This window comes from Castor canadensis, chromosome 2 (genome assembly GCF_047511655.1).
Source record: "Castor canadensis chromosome 2, mCasCan1.hap1v2, whole genome shotgun sequence".
Lineage (NCBI taxonomy): Eukaryota > Metazoa > Chordata > Mammalia > Rodentia > Castoridae > Castor > Castor canadensis.
In genome coordinates, this window is record NC_133387.1 from 75,802,384 (window position 1) to 75,825,333 (window position 22,950).

Sequence of the window (22,950 nt, forward strand, 5' to 3'; positions counted from 1 at the left end):
AAAGAAATGGGAGAGAAAAGAAATCTAGAGGGTTGAGTTTAACATTCAAGACTATTTTTCCCTAATGGAATTTATTAATGGGGAAAGAGTAGAGGGACAAAATCAGAGTGGGGACTTCTAAAGGAGGGCCTTGTCGAAGCAGTTCTGAATTTGGACTGGGGTACCAAAGGAATTTACCCTAACAGAGTATAAAATAAGCAAACAAAACTTGGCATGCTCTGAAGCTTGGTTTTGAGACATATGGATAGAAAATCCAATGTCTCAAGGTTGAATTCACATCATCTGACTTGTGAAGAGAGGCTGGAAATAATAAATTGGAAGACTTTGTGGTGGAAAATGACATTCTGCTAAGATGAAAATTCATTTCTCTAAATGATCCCTTAAATTTAATATCTCACATAGTCAAAGGTAATCAGTGACAAATCACAACATTTCATGAGAAACAAGAGACCTGATAAACAACAGAGTATTTGAAGCTTCTTCTAATTCAAAACTGGGAATATTTGACAAAGACTATATATATGAGATATCATCAAGTTTTAATTTGGGGGGTAAAAAGTTGGAAAAGTACACAAAAAATGAAAAAGGACAATTGAGATAGTAATGAACTGAAAAACACCATTAAAAATTTAAATTTAGTGATCTTGTTTATAAGAAAATTAGATATAGATGAAATAAGACAAGTGAAACAGAACATGGATCTAAAGAAACACTCCAGTTGAAATCCAGAGGTAGCAGGGCAGGAGTGAAGGAGAAGACAGAACGGAGGAAATTGTAAAAGAATACAACTGAAAAGAATGTTTTGTTAGAGTTTCAGAATGAGAGAACACAGAAAATGAGGCAGAGACAATATTTGAAGAGGTTACTGGTAATGAATTGCCAAATTGATGATAAAAATCAATTTATAATTTTAAGAAACCCAAGGAATTCTAAGAAAGATAATTAAAAGGAAGTCTAAAACTAGTGAAATGGCAGAAAACCATTAAAAAAAAAATCTTCATAGTAGCTAGAGAAGAAACCATAACAAAGTAAAGAAAATTATTTATTCTGGATTCATTCTCAGGTTCCTCATGCCAGTGTCAAAGTTGTTTACAAATTTGCTTATAAATATTCCAAATAAATCGTGGCTAAGTTTATGAAATATGAAAAATCAACTTTTAAATTTCTTCAATCTTCTTCATTCATGCATTAAAAAGTTCATATTACATCTTTGTAATTAGGAAAGAATAAAATGGAGCAATTAAATATAAATGTAAAGTTTGTTTTCTAAATCAGTACATTTTCATAGTGACTAACATTCTTGTTTTCCTTGTCTTTACTGGGAAGAGAACTAACATCCTTCTGCAAAGGAGATGATAAAGGTCACTAACCAAGTGTAATATATTTCCTGCTGCATGTGTGGATATAAATAAGCTTGAACACATATCTCCAGATTTGAAGAGAAAAAAGTCTTTCACTTCTAATCTGCAATTTTACAATCCGAAAACTCCAAAATCCAAATTTTATTTTGTTTTCTTATTTGAGTTGGCCATAGAATCTAAATAGAACTTATAGATGCTCATGTCTGTTATTCCTTTAGACAATTCAGAAGCAATATTTATATAATTTTCTGAAACAGAATTGTTATTCAAAGAAGGGCTAATATAGACTGCATAGGATTGTTTTTCAATGCAGTGCACATATACCCATCTAACACTTTAAAGTATACCAAATTCCTAACACATATGGCAACAAATATTTACAAGTGAATTTTTTTTGTGAAACAATAGGGAGAATCTGTTGATGGCAAATGCTCATGAAGACATCTTCAAACAAGAATAGGTATGTCAAAATTAATAAGTGAGAAGCATGAAGCTGTTGAGGACTCTTTTTTGGGGGGGTTGGAAAGGAGACAGAAGACAATGAGAAGATACAAAGAAAAGATTTATATCCCTATAGTTAACATTCGTGGATAAGACAATATGGTTGAAGTTTTGCTTTTAACAGTACAAGATTTAAATATTTTTAAAGACATATTATTAAGGCTATAACTAGAAGACAACTTTTTTTTTATTGTTCATTTATTCACGTGGGTACATTGTTTGGTTCATTTTTCCCCCCTGCTCCCCTCCCCCCACCTTCTCCCTCCTCCCCCACTCGCTTCCAGGCAGAACCTGTTCTGCCCTTATCTCTAATTTTGTTGAAGAGTAGACATAATAAGGAAGACAAAGTGGTTTTTTTCTAGGTGAGTTAAGGACAGCTTTACAGAAAGATTCCTAGCATTGCTTTCATGTACAAATGTGTTCCAACCCAAGTTGATTCATCTCTAGCTGATCTTCACACTGGTTCCTGATCCCCTTCTCAAGATAACCTCTGTCACTTTAAGGTTTCTGTATTAGCTCCTCTGGAGTGGGGACATCAAAGGCTTTCATGTTTTGGTTTTTCTACCTATTCCTATATCTCCTGTATGTGCTCTCTCCTTGTCTTGTGATCCAAGTCCAACCACATTGCTGCATTTGCCCTAGATCTAAAGTCCGCATATGAGGGAGAACATACGATTTTTGGGCAGACAACATCTTTAAACTTTAATTGAAGAAAAGAAAGAGAAAAGAAGCCTGAGATGTTTCCATAGTTTTTTTTGTTTGTTTCCTTATAACTCAAACTCCATAAATCTGGATAGATTTGTTGTTCTTCGAAGGCTAATAAGCTGGCTGTTTTTCTCTACTTTAGTTTTCATACCAAACCCACTTTTCAGAGTTTAAAATCTTGAGATATGACTGAAAAATTTACGGACCTATTTAATTAAATATTTTTCTTGCGGGGTTTTCTAGAATAAAAAAAAATCATTGAAAATGGTAATAAATAAAAGAGATTAGGCTTTTCTAAGCAGGACTCTTTTTTTTTTTTTTGATGTTTCTTGTTTTATTTTGAGGCTTTTTTTTTTTTTCATTTTTCTTTTATTATTCATATGTGCATACAAGGCTTGGTTCATTTCTCCCCCCTGCCCCCACCCCCTCCCTTACCACCCGCTCCACCCCCTCCCGCTCCCCCCCTCAATACCCAGCAGAAACTATTTTGCCCTTATCTCTAATTTTGTTGTAGAGAGAGTTCTAAGCAGGATTCTTATTTTTAGTGGAAATTTTGCTTCTTTGCTAGGTAGATATATGATTGAAAAAAGAAGAGAGATATCAAAGAGTACAACACTGTCAAATACCGCTCATAAGCATGTTATGTAAACTTAATAGGATAGATGTATATAATGGCAATTGAGTGAGGCATAGGCAGCAAGGAGTAAGGTGAATAAAAGCACAAGTTACCAAGACTGATGACTTCAAATTTAACTATATATTGTCTTTATTCTTTTGTATAAAGAAACAAAAGAATAGCTAATATATATGCAACTGTGAAGACCATCTCGTGTAACTAAAGGATAGAATTGGGTATACATAGTGTTTAAATAAACATACTTAAATGATACGAAATTCTTGGAGTAATATGAATTCTTTTCAATTTCTAACATAAAGAGACAAACCAATGTATAAGTACAGAATGATCCTGTTTTTCATAGTATAGGTTAAAAGCAAGATAATTTTGTTTATTGGATAACTTGTACAAACAGATACAGACAATTTACTCTAAGAAAATGTTCCAATATTCAGAGACAAATTAATTCTGACTGTTCGAGTTTTTGTTTATATACTGTATTTGTATTGTATCGTTTTGTTTTCTAATTCTTTGATGTGGAAGAATTTGAAGAAAACAGATGGGAGTAAGAAAATCACCAGGATGGGAGAAATCCCATTACCTTTCATTGAGGGGGGATAAGAGAAAAAATGGAAGAAAGAATACAGCATATTGAGTAGGAAGGATGTTTTTAAGATTGTGCTCATCTTTTAAATTTTGCTTTATAATGTTTATATGTTCTTAAAGTTTTGATTCTTTAAACAATCATATATCTCCAACTTCATGCTATAGAAAATTGCTGAAACATTCATATAGGGCATTGAAACCTTCCCCATCTCTGTAATATTAAAACACAGTGAAGCTTGAATATGCACAGATCCATCAGGGTTCTCTCTTGAGCTTACAGTCTATTACTTTTGGTGGAAATGCCACTCCACGCTTGCCTTAGAGAAGCTTTGCAGGGGGTTACAAAGAGTGTTGTATTAGGTGCTTTCCGAATTTTCTACTTATTTTTAAATGAAATGATTATCAAAACAGAAATGGGAAGTTGCCAGATCTGTTTTTCTTTACTTTAGGTTCTTTTTTAGCTGCAGACAGACGCCTAAAGCACAAATGTTCTTACTAGCTTAGAGGGCAGAAACTTTAAAACTCAAGGTTGCCACAGATATTCTTGAATGTTTTCTAAAATGTTGCTTTCCTTAAGACTATATTTTGTTTGGAATCATATATACATAAATATTGTGTATATTGCCACAACAATGGACTACAAATATATGTGATAAAATGAGCTGATTTCAGACCAATGATTCTATCAGGTAGTGTGATTTTCCCCTCCACAAGGGTAACCACCACTCAGTGACTATAATTGGTCTTCAGACAAGGCTCTGATCATTCATTCTCATAAGGGAACAATAATAATAATGCATATGCTGGAGCTGAGGTAGAAAACTGCCTTGATATGTGGGATTTTAGATGCTGCTATCAGGAAACTTTCCTCTATATCTTTATCTTGTTCCTTGTCCTATCAATTTCAGACCCCAAGTTTTTTCCATTTGCTGATTATCTACCACTTAAAGTGCCCATGTTGGATCATTTCATTTCCAGCAGGCTCTTTCATGGCATTTTCCATGTAGTTGTTGGCTCTCTGATATCATGTGGATGTCTGGAAGTATCTTCTTAGTTTCTGTTTTGTTACCTGGCTTATGACGATAATATGGCAGAGAACCTAAGGTCTGCCCTTTATTCTTCTAGTCATCCTCCACTCCTGATATCTATCCTCTTTACCAAATATAAAAAAGACAAGGCTTTATTTGTTAAAAATCAAATACCTAAGATATTTTTAACAGACTTTGAAAATTAGCACCAGGCTACCCTCCTTTGCATAGCTGCCTGCCATTTGTCTGTTTTTTAAATGGTACCCTAATAGATCTTTGCTTCCTCCCTCCCCCCAAAAAATATTGAAGCACTATCAATTGTTTCTTATTCATAAGTAAAATTTGAATTAAAAGAACTTTGGTTATTTATATCTGATTTTAAATTCACTCCTTGAGAACTATAAAGCAGATTTATATTATTAGTCTTTTGCAGTTAGATTAAATTTTACAATCAAACTGAAATACATATTAAAATTTCAATGCTCCTTTTCTAGAGAAGGTATGAGAAGCCAGAAAATTGTACTCATTATATCTAATAAATATTTTCACATAAATTCACGTGATTTATATACTTAGCAGTTATAATGCTAAAAATTTTATATGTAAGAGTTAATACATAATTTCATCCATATTAATTCATTCACTAAGAGTCTAAGTTAATGTTAGATTAAAATTCAATGTGAAAAGCTTATGTTTTAGTCTAATTTTTCTCACAAAATTCTTATCTAAATTGATCTAGTGGAGAACAAAATACTACACACATACTCCTTTAAATGACATAGTACATCACTTAAAAAGTATTTAAACAAACAAAAACTCAATTGAAACAGAAAAATATCAAAACATTAAAAGAGTGATGGGCATGACTCGAGAGGTAGAGCACCTGTTTAGCAAGCGTGAGACACTGAGTTCAAACTGCAGAACTGCAAAAAAAAAATTATAAAAAGTAGAATGCGTAACTTGAAAGTGTCCATCTCATTTCTCAATTTTAGCTAGCAGTCTAAGGGTTCATCCAGCTCTTTTTAAAACCCAACCTTTTTCATAAATTTTGCTTTGTTTTGTACATTTGAAATATTAAGTCAGTTTATGATACCTTATCTTGGTAATTCTGTAATTTTTTATGTCCCCTTGAATAATCAAAGTAAAAAAAGCCAAAGGAATAAATACTTATATAAATGAATAATCGCTGCAATAACTACTTAAGTCAAATTTTATAAAACAGGAAATGAAATGGTCTAATTAGAAACAGTACAAAGTAAGATGGTATGCACAGTTTTAACCTTAGAAACTATTCTCTCTTAGAATAGAACACTTAATTTGTGATGTCCTTAAGATATGAATTCTATTTATAAAATAACTGATATAAAAGGGCACTTGGGGAAAATGGTAAAGACCTACAGTTACCTTCCACCACTAGATGGAGCCCAGGCATCTATATGGCCAACTCACTGTTTACATTTTACTATTTCAACACTGACAGAAACTGATTTAAGATTAAGATGAATGTAATCTGAAGAAGAAGGTAGGGTTTGTTAGACTATAGTACCTTGAAAAGATATATATTGATAAGAATTCGACGTTATGTATCTTCTTGAAGATCCTTTTTCCCGAATATAGATCCTCCTTCACACAAAATCTACAGACCGCTTTACTTTTGCACCTGGGTCTGAAAAGACCTCTTTAGCATGAGGGCTCTACTCTTAAGGTTATTGTGGTCCCACTTCTCTTATTCTTTTTTGAATCTAATCTTATAAAATATTTATTTTTTTCACGATCACATTTATCTCTTACATGTATAACCACGAGTGATTTCACTCAAAGAAGTGATCTTTTCTCCCAAGACACTGAATGTTCCTATACAATTCACATAACTTCAGAAGTACAAATGGTTGACTTGAACCAAGAGACACCATGAATTTTATTGTATCTTTAGGCCTCTGGGAACTAGAGCAGTCATATAGGTAGGGTACTTACGTAAGAAAAACATATTGAGAAAGAAGAAACCAGAGATTTAGTGTCCTATGCCATTAATAATTGAACTTGTCACTCTTTGGGGAATTATCTTGGGAAAGATTAAAAAATTAGAAACCTGAAAACAAGATAGTAAAGCTTTGTAGCTCCTGGAAGTTTGCAACTTTCCAAAGAAAACAATTTTGGCATTTGTAATTTCAATGTAATTATCTTAATTGTTTTTGATCAATATTTACAGTTTATAACATATAATATTTGTAATTTTGGAGAGGCAGAGCTTTGCCTCCCATTATTGTATTAGGAAGCTTTTTTCAAGAAGTGAGCCTCTGAGTTTAAGAACAGGGCTAATTAACTTACTAGACTATGCCATCAGAACTTTGTTCTGTTGTTCTCAACTTGCAATTTATGGAAGAAATGGTTTTTCTTTTGATTCACCTACTAAGTCTCTATTTTTATATGTTCTTTTTAATATTTGCAATCAGTGGAAAGATAGCTATAAAAATTCTTGAGGGTAGAGTTCAGGGAAGAAGGAAAAATCAATGTTGCAGACAAAATACCTTGGGGTAGGAAGATTGTATTAGCTACCAAAATGAGTAGGTGGGGTTGGATACAAGAAAGAAAAGGAGCAAGCGTGTGACAGGATGAGCCTGAGGCTCAAGATCACTTGTGCAACACGTTACAATTCATCAGCCATTGAGTTAGGACTGTATGTGTATAAATACTAGACAGTTAAGGAAGTCGGGAGTTTAATGAGAAAAGGTTAGAAAAGAGACTAATACAGATTGTTATATAAGAAATTAAATGACAGTAGGGGATGATAGGAAGGTTACATATTATTGAGAGGTGAGATAAAGCAAGGAAGAATGGTTTCCATAAAACAGGGATAAGCTGATTTCTTAGATTAGGAACACTCCGGGCAAATTAAGTTTTGTGACTGAAGACCTAGGAGAGGAGAGTCTTCCCACACCAGCAGACTTAACTATTCAGAACAGAATTCGTAGGAAAGGGAAGTACAGAGATAATTAGAAAACGATCTGGTTCTGGAGAATCTTAATAAATACAGTTTCATTATGCTATAATGAAATAATAATAATAACTAGAGTGTTGTTTATAAAATAAATCTATCGCATTAGTCTGCTCACAAATTTCTAAAAGTTTCCCATATTTTCATTACACTGGCCAGTAAATCCCTAGAGATTTGTCCCCATTTCACCTCTCTGATTCATCTATTATTCTTTCCTTCCATCAATCTTTCCAGACCTGTTGGGGCTCCTAGCTCTTAAGCATCTTCCCGAAACAAGGTTTAGAGCAATCCTTTTCCTCTACCTAGATTCCTAGTCCTAAAACAGTTGTGTAGCTGGCTCTTTTATGTACTTGAAGCATTTGTTAGGAGTGCAAAGAGAACACCACATACAACCTCCATAACATCCTTCTCTCTGGTACCCAATTCCTTCATTAACATATTGCTTTAGTCTATCTACCTAAGGCAATTGCTGGCACAACCTTAGAACCTAAGACGAGGGATGGCCTTTGGATTTTTTTTCATTGATAAATCACCATTGGTGAAAACAGCTATTAATGATTTCAGAAATCTAGAGAGAAAGGTAATGAGGACCTCCAATTCAAGTTTAGTAATGCAAGAGAAAAGCCTATCATTAAATTGGATGGTCGTAAAATACACGACAAGAAATTGTCTATTATCATATAGCCTTGGACCACATAAATGACAAATACTTGCTTGATTGAAAAACATTTGCTTACAGAAATAAAATGACAGAAGAACAATCCCAATATTACTATATGGTCAGAGATGAGTAACTTAGGAATTTACAAGTGCAGTTTTAATATAACCATTATTGACACTTACTGACATCCACATTAGATGTGATCTGTTTACTGTCATATTTAATACTTTCAAATCCAGTGACATTTTCTGGAAAGGAAAGAGACATTAAGTCACTCAGTCAAGAGTATAGGTAAGAAGTGATAGCTATGAATCCAAATGCATATCTGAAAATTCTGGCCCTATTTGCTGAGAGTGTCAGGGAGTTCTATATCCCATGAGTATCTTTTCTTTGCTGAGTTTTGGTACAGAGTTGCAGCTCTCTAGAGTTCACAGAGATCAGCACTGTGCTTCAAGTCAGAGGACTAAAAATGAACAATACACAGCTCTTGTGCTCAAGTAACATATGGTCTGGAAGAGGAAAAAATATCACTAATTTATAATTTAGGGCATTGTATTAGCTGTTCTATTGCTGTTACACATTCCTGAGCTAACAAAGGATTTATTTTTGCCATGGCTCCAGAGCTTTCAGTTAGAATAACTCATTGATGAAGTTAGTGCCCTTTTGATGTGCCCTTATGAGCCAGTCATCTCTCAATGACTGAATCTACCAGTTTGGGACCAAGACTTTAATACAGAATGTGGGGACATTTTATATCCAAGCCATAACAAACATCATTATTTTTGATACAGTAGACTACATTATAAAATGTTACAGAACGATTTCTTAACTGTTGTTGACACTATTGTTCTTTGAACATAACTATTTATGTTGAAGTGACCAAAGAAAGCTGAATGATTTCAAAATACTTTAAAAGTAGTATATATACCTGCCAACCTACTGTTATTACTAAGAAAATAATATCTTTAACCCATAATTTAATTATATACTTCTTCTCACTTGGAATCATTGATGAACATTAACTAACTTTATTTTGGGGGATGGGGAAAATCAGGAACAATTTTCCTGGTTTCAGAAATGAACTTAATATAAATTTAATTCCAACCCTGTCTACAATCCTCGCTTACCTACTCCTTCATTGCTAATCTCAATACCATGTGTTCTGTCATTGTTGGACTTGAGTTGTTAACAAGTTTTGAGTTTTTTGATGTTAACCATTCCCTTTACTTCAAATTCTGACATTTGTGCTATTTGAATTTCCAGAGAAGATTTCCATTCTGTTTGAGTTCACAAGTTACACACATTTTTCTTGAAAAAATACAGGCCTACAAGATATAGCACTTTTGTATAATCCAGAAGTAATTAATATGAAATGAGTTAAAATAAACAAAATAAGGGATCCATATGAGTGTCTGGTACTTACTGGTACTTACTGGGTCCTTAATATATAGTAACTATTATTCAAAATAAAAATTTATTTACAAAAATTTATTACCAAAGTGAAAATACATTTCATTTTTTGAATATGTAATGATATTTAAAACCTTGCTTTTTCAGATTCTAATTCTCTGGCATTATGATATCCACGACATGCTGCTTTCTAGGGATATGAAAATTAAATGGATGAGTTACTATTTTTGTTGTGCTTTTTAAAAAAAATTTTTTTTGAAATCTCTCTGGCAACAGAAATTCTTCGTGAACACTCTAAAGAAAAGCTTATGGTCCAAACATATAACCAGAAAATTGAACTCAAATCTCCTTTACCATAATATTCTGAACTAATGTGATGATACAGCTGACAAAATTTAACAAGCTTGCTGATATTTATTTCAGAGCTCCACTTTGTAGCTTGAAATGGATATGCATCCCAGCAGGTGTCAAGCCTCAACAACAATCCACTTTCAAAGTTAAATGCAAATTACACACTGGAATTCTACAGAGAAAACAACTGCACTTCTTCCCCTAAAAAGGTTTCTTTTGCACTATTCACTAATAAAAGTGCACTTAACTGATACACTAAATGAGTTAGGAAAACTCTCTTCTGGCCAAAGAACCATCAAAGTCCATTTCATAAATGAGAAATAAAATGTGACTTTCAACAAAACAAAAACCTTGATGATGATTCTTTGCTACATTAACAAGGGATTTTAGAGTCCTTATAGTCCCTTTGAACTTGGTAGTAAGTTTCAATGTGTTTAGTGTGTTGATGTTAAATTTAGCCCTGACAAGTGCTAATGTATACCCTTTGGATTACTTGATACCTTCTATAGAGATGCACTATTGAATTAAAAAGAAAAAAGAAACAGAAATGTTTCTGCCATGGACTCAAACATCACTTGTAAAGAGAACAGCAAAAAGAAAAGCAGCTTAGTTAAGAATTAATTAGGCAAATTATTTTACAGTAAACTAAACATCACAATCAACAGTTCTCAAGATTATTGTAATGAATATCTTGAAAAGTACTCAAAATAGTTATAGTCATTTTTCTTTGCAGGATTTCCAAATTCTTATTGTTCTTATTTCTAAAATATTTTTTCCTCCAGGGTTCTCAGTGTATCAGTGTTTACAGTAGACTTTATATTTTATATTTTCCAGAAAAATTATCATAGAACACAAAAAACATAAGTAAGTGGGCAGGAAGCAGTTCACCAAGGCATGGTGCCTACTAGAGCAGTGACACTCCAAGTGATAGGAAAGGAAGTGTCACAAATGCCTGTATGTTTCAATAATCTTTTATACGTAAAGAACTATTAACAAATGACTTTTAAAGCAGCAAAGGAAAATAGGTAAATAGAAGGATCCATAAAGCAAATCTGAAACTAAACATCTTTCGGAAATAACATATTGGAATGTATAATTCCAAATCATTGTGAATTTTTTAACAATTAAAAAAAGATGAAAAAGTGTTATTTATGCCCTTACTTAGTCATTAAGGGAATATGCATGTATTATTCTGTTTGCAATGATCTGTTTTCAAATAGTCCTATCTTTGGAGCATTTAATAAAATTCTTACCTCATTCTTTTCTACTTTTGCGATATCAAAGTGACTGAAGTGGAGGTGGTTAGAAACTAACAGTCTGTTGTAACTTCAATGCCTTGCTTTCCCCTGGGGCACTGGATTATTCCTTCGTCGTAATATCTGTTAGTTAATACCAAAGGTTTTGCCTGACTTCAAAGCAGAGATATTAAAGGCTCACTTTCCACTACAAGGCAGGTGTATTTTTATTAGGTTTCTCTTTCAAAATTGCTATGACTTCACTTGCGGATATCCCGCCAACAACCATTATTGAAAGCCTTACGATAATTGCTAAGCTACGTGCAATGTCTGAAGCTCAAAACCAATGTCACTTACAGCCCTCCAACAATTGACTGAAACCAAGTGTTACATCATTAAAGCTGAATTACAAACAACGCCCATGGCGTGTTTTCCAAGTGTGTTATATTTTCAACAATAGTAGAGCAAAACCTGGCTATAAATTCACAGATTCCCCAATTTGCTCAAATTCATGAACAATAAGAGCTGTCCAAGAGCCTTTACTGGCTCTATTTTAGTCAGAAATGTCATGCACCAAAATTAAATGTCTGTTTGGATTTTATTGGAGGTGGAAACGCTAGCTCTACATTGTAAATTTAAACAACCTGCCACAAAGGGAGACTCACATTTTGTATCACTTGGGAAAGAATATTCGCCTCTAATTGCTTAAGTTAACACAAATAAACGAATGTAAAGTGTTCCATTTCTTAACTGGTTTTGTGCAGAATAAATCAGCTGAAGTGATGATGGCATAAGTTTTCAGGGTACAGAGTGGATTTCATTCCTTTGATAGACTTGGATGTGGAATCCACACATTCAGACATCGTTCATGAGTAGGAAGTTTTCTGGAAATTCATGAAAATTCAATAAGACATTCATTCATACTGATAAAAGGAAATATTCGCAGCACAATCAAATTGTTCTTTTTTTTTCCTAATTAGGTCCAACCCATTTCATTATTTGATGATCTAAGTGGAAATGTTTCTTCTATCATAGTGGAATGCAAAGGTATTATAATTACTTTTTTAGAAAGGTCGACAACTTTTTTTTTTTTTTTGGCTTCAGTGATTTTATGGAGCCTAGATTCCACCGGAAAATATTTAGTCACTCACTTACTTGGATAGAAATCCATCACCTGGAATAGAAATCATGCTGAGCGTGCCAGCATCTTTGTGCAGACAGCCCTGAAAATATATACTAGGCAAAGCCATTGCCAAATGACTTGTGTCTGGCCAGCACTACTTTTGAAATATTCTCTGCATACCAGTTACTGTTAAGATTTATTATAGTATGTGTAAATATATTTTTGCTTTCATAACTTAGACAATACAGTAGCAATCTACACTCTAAGAATTACCCATCTTCACTTGTAATTTTATTAGACATTCACCACATTTAGATTTCTCACCAGAACCGAACAGTAGGCTTCATATTATTTTAAAAATGTAACATTAAACTAGATGTAGAAATTTCCAAATGTTATTTCTAATAATCAGAGTAATTAGTTTAGCTTTTAAAGTATGTCCCCATATCATTTATTATGATTTGTTTTCTAAAACACATGCGAGTACAGGGCCTGATAAAATATACAATAATACTGAAGATAAGTTGTCTGCTATATGAGACTAGACCAATTACTCCTATAAATTCTAGTATGTAAACCTTTGCATTCATGTAAAAAGTAAATAACATACATACATATACAATTCTAGAGATCATTTCTTCTAACAGATCCAATTCACGATGCAAATTATAATATCAAAGGAAATTTGTCATATCCACCAAGGCGGCTGGGGGGAACTAAGTAATCCCTCATACAAGTATATGTTCAGAAAATCTCAGTGCCAGCTGTATCAAGACAGTCATGCTATTTTAAGGTTTATTTGTTTTCTTTAAATTTGGCGGACACTGTTCTTTCCTATAAAATTGGTTGACTCAATATGGAAAGAAACATACACCATTAACTTTTAACAAACCCACTTGTTATTCTTCAGCTCAGAATCCTCAAATCAATCTTACTGATTCATATAGAAAGATCACTGCTAAATAAAAAATATTTTGTGAAATTATGTATTCCAAGTTAATTATTTTGGGATAATTCAATTTTCATTTAAATGTGTACCGTTGACTATATTAGTGGCCTTCCTTGGACTATAGGATATGGGGTGTTATAATTACAAATATTTGAATTTCTGCTGCTCTGTGTGTTTTGATATATATTGAGTAAGTCATAGAAAAACTAAGCTGTGTTATTTCTAATTTATACATTGCTAGTAAGTTTTTAGCCTATAACATTTACGTGATTCAAAAAGCATTTATTAAATAATTGTTTATCATATTCTACACACATATTTCATCAAATTAAGATGTACTAGATTGTGTTTACATTTAAACTACAGAGTAATTTTCTCAATGCTCATAAACAAAACCATTTTGACACCTGGTCCTTTAAAGTTCATGAACTTCAACATCTAAAAACATGTGTGAGATCGTCAAACATTCCAGTGCCCTCCCCGGGGGCACCCAAACATATGTAGCTGTGTATATCACAATGTCATATGCCAACAAGTTTTCTTGAAGAAAATTTCTGTGTTCTTTTATCAGGGCAGCAAAATATCACAGCTCTGAAACTTTGAGATAAAGAACAAGGGCTTCTGAAGGAGAAAGAAAATTAACCACAGGTTTTCTAAAGTTTGCATCAAACATGCCCACTCTTTCTAAATTCCTTTTCTTTCAAAACACATCACAGTGCCAAGTAATAACGCCATAAGTGTACAAGAGTGAAGACCTTATGCCAAAATGGCATTTCATAATTATATAATTTATACTCTCTATCATGGGAGAGGAGGGAGAATGTGGGGAAGGAGACAGGCAGTAAGTGCAGTGATTGCTCATAAAGCAGGGGTGTGTCTGGTAGCTCAGCACAGCTCAAAGAGATGCTTGATGAAGTCCACCGCTACTCAGCTACTCCTCTCTGCCTTGTCACAGGTCTTTCCAGCTGAGCAAAGGATTTTGGAAAAAGGGGCAGGTGGAAAGGCTAATTAAATCCACCACTACATGCAACCCATACGCGGTGTCTCCCCAGAGAAAGAGCTCTTTGTAGTTCCGTGAGGGGAAATAGAGAGCCAATTGCAACCCACCTGCTCAGCCTGAACAATCTTAATGCTTGATCGCCATAGGTTTGTAAAGTATAGCAGCAGCAGTCCCAGTTCCAGCCCCAGCAGCAGCACTGAAAAGGCAAAATCTTTCTAGCAGTCTTTGTCCACCTGTCCTTGAGTGCAGGGAGGCTCTGAATCCTGCCAGCTGTTTCTTACATCGACCACGGGCAGATAAATCAAGCCACCTGGGGTTCCACCTTCAAGACTTTGAATTGCAAGGGGGAAGCTTCTCTCCAGTGGCTTCTTAGGCCCAGCAATTAACTGAAGAAGGCGATTAAAGGCTCCAAGGCAGACATAATAGAGGATCTGGGGTTGTAATTAAGCAGTGACCTGAGATGGTTGAAGGGAATATGTCACCAAAACTTCATCTCAAATGGAGAAGACTGTTTTCTAAGGTATTTTAGGAGTACTTTCGTGTATGTGAAAGAAGTATTTTTTTTAATCATTCAGATACATTTTACTATGGAAACTTCATGTTTCCTCTGTGATATATTATTTTTAGTCTTTTTTTATTGAGGTGAAAGTTATATGGCATAAAATTAATCATTCAAAGGTATTTAGTATATTTACAATGTTATGTGATCACCACCTCTATCAAGTTCTCAAACATTTTCATCACTTCAAAAGAAAAATGTGAGATCTGGAGATATGGCCCAAGAGAGAGCTTACCCAGCAAGTACAAGGCTTTGAGTTCATACCCCAGCACCACCAAAACCGAAGCAAAGAAAAATGATTTTTTTGCACATTTCTATGACAAATATTTTAAATTATAAGAAATTAATTTTAGCTGGAGATAAGAATGATATAATTTTAGATGATGCCCCACTATTGATGAATGGATCAAGAAAATGTGGTACTTGTACACCATAGAATTTTACTCAGCCATGAAGAAGAATGAAATCTTATCATTTGCAGATAAATGGATGGAACTAGAGAACATCATATGTTCTCCCTCATATGCAGACTTTAGGGCAAATGCAGAAATGTGGTTGGACTGGGATCATTTGACAAGGGGAGAGCATATATGGGTGATACAAAAATAGGAAGAAAACCCAAAACATGAAAGCATTTGATGTCCCCACTCCAGAGGAGCTAATACAGAAAACTTAAAGCTACAGAGGTTATCATGAGAAGAGGATCAGTAACCAGGGTAAAGATCAGTTAGAGATGAATCAACATGGGTCATAACACGTGTACACAAAAGCAATGCTAGGAATATTTCTGGATAGCTATCCTTAACTCAACTAGCAAAAACACTTTGTCTTCCTTATTATGCTTGTCTCTTTTCTTCAAAAAACTAGTGATAAAGGCAGACAGGACCTGCATGGAACTGAGTGGGGCGTAGGGGGTAGAAGGTAGGGGAGGGGGACCGTGTGGAGAAATAACCCAAACAATGTAAGCACATGTGAATAAGTGAATGAAATAAAGAAAAGAAAAGAATTGTCATCTCACTTGTTCTATTCTTTGGACCTCTTGAAATTACGATCTGGCTTTACTTTCTGGAAAAAGAGACTTTCCCCTTCAATTTACATTCATTCATTAAAAAAAAAACTATGTAGTCCTTTTTATATATGTTCAACTGAAAAACAGACACATTTACCTCAAATAGTACAAGGAAGTAGAAGGTTGGCTGGTCGGTGACAGTGGTCTTAGTTCTTCAGATACATTTCATAGCTGGCGAAACAGAATCATGTGCAAAGCTTGTGTCTACAAGGTCTTGAGTATTCAAATCAGCATCATATCATTTCTCCAGGTGACTGTTTTCTTAGTAGTCTTGCTATCACCATGACAAATTATCTGATGCGATCAACTTGAAAGGGGGAGAGATTTATTTTGTATCATGCCTTCAGAGCTTTCTGTCCATGGCCATCTGGTTCCTTTGCTTTTGGGCCTGTGGTAAGGCAGAACACCAAGGTACAGAGTGCATGGTGGAAAAAGCTGCTCACTTTGTGGAACAGAGAGAGGGGGAGAGGATGGAGTCACAATATCCTCTTCATGAGCACATCCCCAGTGATGTAACTTTCTTCCACTAAGCCCCGCTCCAAAATGTTCCACCTTCTGCTGATAACATCACCAACTGGAGACCACTTCTGACTTTTAGATTTAAAAGACATTTTAAATCTAAACTACAGTAACTGTAGTTATGGAAACCACTCTTTTTCTATAGCATCTTCTAGTGGCAAGCGTGGGCCATCAGACTGACCATGAATAAGGCCTACAAGAGAGATAGGAGTGGGAAGCAGGGGGAGGGGTATCCTAGGTCCACATTGTTGGTTGCTTAGAAACCTCCAACACTATCTGCAGGGCCAGAATAGTCCATTGTCCAAAGCACTGACAAGGAAGCCAAACTTTGCATAAAATCATGATTGTCATTATTTAAAAAATTAAAAATCAGAATAGAATGCTCTCATGTTCTTTAAATTTGAAATTTTAATTTCAACAAATAAGGAGTTAAGTAAGGACAGTTATGTGTTAATTTAAAATACTTCTGCATGTAAGATATGATATTATGTATATTCTTAAATCTAGCCAAACTCCAAATATAATGGCAAAGATTGGACAAGTAGTATTATGTCAAAAGATTCTATGCCAAGCTTTAACTTGCAACACCCTGCATTAGAAGTGAATTTTTTACTACTGAACAAGAGAGATGCTTACTGTTATGATGAGTATCAGAGGCAGGCTCTTTAATGAGAAATTAGTGGTATTAAAGCTATATGAACTGGTTAAAAAAATCTTCCTTTTCCATCCTTGTATAAATATGCTATAAAAATTTAGTGAGGCCCATTTACCCCTTTTGCCCAAGGTATTTTCCTTGGGCAAGATTCCCCCCAAAGTGCTTTGGCTCTATTATAATTAATTCCCATACCTTAGTAATTGCTGCAGCGTTTACTGATATTTAGCTAATGGTAAATATCTATTAAATTTATACTTTAGCCCATAAATTTTAGGCTACTGAAAGGAGACTGTGACTGAGATACAGGTGAAATGAACAACACTCAGATATTAATGCAATTACTGTTTAGAGGTGCCAGAGACATCTTGGTAAACACTCAAGTTTTTACATACTTTGGTCCTGCAAGTTAAGTGATAACAGATAACAGCGGTCACAAAGATAAATGGGTAAAAATGTAAACTGTTCATTAACTATTTTAAACTATTATTTGTAAACTGCATTAATTGTGTTTTCTATTACTAATACATGCTATTAATCCTAGATACAAGGATTTCTGGGAAATGTAGTTTTTAGCTTTCTAGCTCTGTAAATAAGGGCAAAAAAACCCCAAAAGAATTAGATGTGAAAGGCTAAGTCAATCTGAGGAATGTAACATAGGCTGATAGTGAGTAAATCAGAATCGTACATCTAAAACAGTTTTAAATCATTTGTGGGTTTTACATTTCTCATACAGAGAACTATCTGAAATTAATCTCTTCTCAGAACCATGATGGTTGCATCTATCTCGCCATTTTTATAAATTTATATTAATGTTGGTAACTTATGCAAGCTCTTCTCTAGATGGTCCATTATTTTGTAAACACATTCAATACTTAAAACTACTTTTGAAATTGTCAGGAACATAGAAAAGTATTGTATATTACCTTACATAACTTCAAGTTATTACTTGATGAGTTGGAAGTGAATGAATAGATGATGGAATGCATGAAATTTTGTTTTAAAAAGTACAGAGCTCATTAGCATACACATTAAATCTTAATTAAAATGTAGAGCTCACAATGAATCATTTTTATCTAATCACACTCATTTAATTGTTTATATCTGATAGATCTCTAATATTGATGAGTTTGGCTTAGGAAGTAGAATCTCAGATGCTTGATAAGGAAATAAACAATTGGCAAGGATACAAAGTTGTTACCTAACTTGTTCTCTTGCCCATAAAGAAGTCAAGGTGAAGTTTTAAAAAAGTAATGCTAATTGGCAGTTTTCAAAGAGAAATTGTTAAATAATAAATAATCATTAAATAGCACAATTGGGTAAATAAATTAATTCAAAAAGTAATATGAGTTAGTGCTGAAATTATGTTTACATATTTGTAGTTAGGATAAATAAATTCTTCTTATCTCCTCCCAATGTGTCAATTTTCATGGATTGTTATGTTTATATTAAATTCTTGTCATTTTCAAATTTACATGTCCACACATAGATAGTGAGGAGGCAATTAGATTTTTGAGCCTGAATTTCAATGGAGTTAACAGAGCAGGATATATAAAACTTGGTGTCAACAGCATCTAGAAGGCATTTAATGCCCAGACTGGGCAAATTGTCTTGAGTGAGTTGGGAGTAAATGAAACCACACAGTGAAAGAAAAAGGACTAAGCCATGCAGCATGGTGAGAATTAGAGTTGGGAAGGAAATGGGGCTCCCACAGTTGACAAGGAATTACCTTGGAGACCATATGGGATGAGGAAGGGGAGAAAATTCAAAGCTTTTGCTCCCTTATGTCTTCTAAATTCTATTCCACTTAAGGGGACTTGACTTTAAAAATCTAGTACTGATGACTTCACTGGTAACTTCCTCTGCCCTAATAACCATCCCCCCTTCTCTGCCATCAGGATAACTGAATTTGTCAGAGTGAACCAAAAGCCTTACATTCAACCTCATGGTATCATTCTGTCAAAGTTTTTGTTTTTTGGGTTTTTTTTTAATGTTTTTCATCACTAAACCTTAAAATGTAAGGATCTTGTAACCAACAGATGTGAGCTTGCTGTCTTGATCAAACTTAAAAAAATTTCATTTTATGTATTTAGAAAAGAGTGTCATCTGTATTAATATCCTAATCAACATAGTCATGATTTTTATTTTTATATGAGAATAGAGTAACAAAAATACAGACAGAAAATGGATCTGAATTCTACTCTTATAAGTATATGATCTTGGGCAAGATAATTACATCTCTGGTCCTCAATTTCCTCATTTGAAAATTATGGGTAAATAGCAATGGGCACCAAAAGGTGCTGTAAGGATGAAATGAAAACAGATATAGAATAAACACTTGATACATATTAATGTCCTTCCCTTTAATGAATGCTTTACTTGCTTTCTGTTACCTAATTTTTTTTTTCTGTGGTTGGGATTGAATCCAGGGTCTGTGTAGGATAGGCAAGTGCTCTACCACTGAGTTATATCCGCAGCCTGTGCTATCTATATAATATTATACATATAGAAAACTTTAAGAAATTGCATTTGTTCATATTTTCCTACAGCAGTATTGGAACCTGAAATGCAGATCATATTCAGTTAGAACCTGAGGGCCCCACATACAATTGTGCATGAGCATATATCTTGTCCCTCTCCATTCTAAAATGGTCAATTGTATTTGTTAATAGCTATGTACCTTTAATGAAATAATACATTGATGCCGTTTTCTCTTAATACCTTCACTAGAAAATTGATTTTGTGTCAATGAGAATTTACTTTTTTATTCACTGTCATTTTATTTTGAATTATGTTTTCAATACCATATTGCCATAATTATAGGTTATATTATGTCAAATATTTAACTAATTTCTTGTCCTAATACTGTAATTCTAAAGTATTAGAAAATACAAGGCAGACAGCTCCAAATCTTGAGACTCAAAGATTTTAGAAAGAAAGCAGGTTGAAAAACATGTTGAAAGAATTTTTAGAAGATACAGGTTTACTTATTTGGAATTTATAATATCCTGGTCTTTCACAACTTATCTTCAGGAAAAGAAACATAATTAAAAAGCTTAAATTCCACAAGTAACAGAAAACTCTGGGACACATGTAGAACTTGTTAGTCATCTCCTTGCTCCTCTTCACTGCTGCGTAATTGTTTTGACATGAGGTTCATAGTTTCAGTTTATGTTTTGCTGTAATATTAACCACATCACCTTGGCAAAAATTGTACTTGGTCTTCATGCCTACCTTTCAAAAACATCCAAAACCCTTAGGAGAAGACTTTTGCTTTACAAACATGGGAGGGCTACTGGAATGGTATAATGGATTGAATGTATCTCTCAACTTAAATACAGCACTGGTCAACATTTTACCTGAATTAATTAAATTACCTTACTCATATCTTCACTAGTTTTACATCCATGGTAAGATTGTTATTTTCTTGAGATGCAAAGAATAATATAAATTATTCTAAATCTCTCAGAATTTCCTGATTTTGAGTTTCTATCTTTAGAGTGACTATCCTCATTCAAGCCACTGTAATGCCTTACTAGGTTTACTGCAATAAATTCTTAATGTTTCCCTACCTATTACCCCTCCAATTGCATCTTTACAAAGTCAAATGTCCCCTAAGCTTAAAACTCAGCAATGGCATCACAGATAAGACCTGAGGACAAGGTTCCATATTCCTATTATATTCCTTATGCATACATTTTTTTCTGGTGTTACTCTTCTTCATGTTTCTAGTATTAACACTTAACACTCCAGCCACCCTCCAGGCTCAGTTCCCTAATGTGGTAGGAAACATTTTCTTACCCCCACCCAGAGCCCAAGCTGCTTGGTTGGATGCCTTCTCTCACACCCTTCAGTTGTATAGGAAGCATTGGTGACTTCATGCTCATTATATGAACAACCACCTCGGGAAGTCTTATCACGCAACACAGCTGGACAGGTTTTCAGACTGTGCTGTGCACCACTTTGACAAAGCATTTTTTCAAATCCTACTGTAATTACTACTGACCCTTCAAGTCTAGTTTGACATCTAATTTGCTGTTTCCCTTCAGAATCTGCATCAAGACAACACTGATATGATTGTTGTTTCCATCATCAGCAACAAAAGCAATTGTTTAAACTTTTACCGTGGAACTCATACCGTGTAGCATTATCGTACAGCTTGTAGAAATTGTTAAACATTTACCACGTACTCCCTAATCTTTACAAACAATGTGCCATTTTATTCTTGTAACAGTTATAAGGGGTACCTGTTATTTTCTCAGAAAGCTTATAAACTTACCAATATTCACATATCTGGTAAACACAAAACAAGACCCAGACCAAATTTGTATGAGCCCTGACTTTATTCCTAACCATTCAGATCATAACTTCTTCACAAAGCTGATTCTTAATAGATGTCTTTTGAGTATGTGAGTGATGAGTAGATCTGCATAAGTCAAGAAAATGGAACACACATATTTCTATAATAGTATCTTCTTACTATAACTGAATGTTCTAATATAATTGTTATGTGATACAGCCGAACATTTTTCCTTTAAGTCAAAGAAATGGTCATTTACATATATTCTGTTATTAATAAGAGGAAAAACATTCTTGGTAGGCATAGTAAAAATGTCTTAAATTCAGATACATTTTGACTCAAATAAGTCAAAAGTATAAAAGCTATTCTTTTCAAGCTAGAAACAGGCATTTAAAACATACTCTGGAGTTAGTAGGTATAGGTAAGAACTTTCTCAATGAAACCCCAGCAGCACAGCAAATAAGAGATAGCATAGATAAATGGGACCTCATAAAACTAAAAAGCTTCTGTTCATCAAAAGAAATGGTCTCTAAACTGAAGAGAACACCCACAGAGTGGGAGAAAATATTTGCCAACTATACATTAGACAAAGGACTGATAACCAGAATATACAGGGAACTTAAAAAACTAAATTCTCCCAAAACTAATGAACCAATAAAGAAATGGGCACGTGAACTAAACAGAACTTTCTCAAAAGAAGAAATTCAAATGGCCAGAAAACACATGAAAAAGTGCTCACCATCTCTAGCAATAAAGGAAATGCAAATTAAAACCACGCTAAGATTCCACCTCACCCCTGTTAGAATAGCCATCATCAGCAACACCACCAACAACAGGTGTTGGCGAGGATGCAGGGAAAAAGGAACCCTCTTACACTGTTGGTGGGAATGTAGACTAGTACAACCACTCTGGAAAAAAATTTGGAGGCTACTTAAAAAGCTGGACATCGATCTACCATTTGATCCAGCCATACCACTCTTGGGGATATACCCAAAAGACTGTTACTCCAGAGGCACCTGCACATCCATGTTTATTGTGGCACTATTCACAATAGCCAAGTTATGGAAACAGCCAAGATGCCCCAGCACTGACGAATGGATTAAGAAAATGTGGTATCTATCCACAATGGAATTTTATGCAGCCATGAAGAAGAACGAAATGTTATCATTTGCTGGTAAATGGATGGAATTGGAGAAAATCATTCTGAGTGAGGTTAGCCTAGCTCAAAAAACCAAAAATTGTATGTTCTCCCTCATATGTGGACATTAGATCAAGGGCAAACACAACAAGGGGATTGGACTATGAGCACA

At 34.2% G+C, this 22,950-nt stretch overlaps 1 protein-coding gene across 6 annotated transcripts in view; it reads right to left on the reverse strand.

The window, feature by feature from the left end:
- The window catches only part of Agmo (alkylglycerol monooxygenase), a 345,305-nt gene that overhangs the window by 123,895 nt on the left and 198,460 nt on the right, over positions 1–22,950 (reverse strand). The window contains exons 13-14 of one of the 6 annotated variants that reach the window (XR_012445222.1): positions 12,221–12,353; positions 8,656–8,721 (exon numbers count right to left, since the gene is read on the reverse strand). The exons of 3 other annotated variants lie outside the window; for them this stretch is intronic. Coding sequence is in view for 2 of the 3 variants with exons in the window: in XM_074065067.1 (XP_073921168.1) it covers positions 8,656–8,721 (66 nt within the window). In the remaining variant the exon portion in view is untranslated. Of the gene's footprint in view, positions 1–8,655; positions 8,722–8,765; positions 12,354–22,950 lie in introns of those variants that run through there. 2 more of the 6 variants (XM_074065067.1, XM_074065071.1) reach the window with 2 other exon arrangements.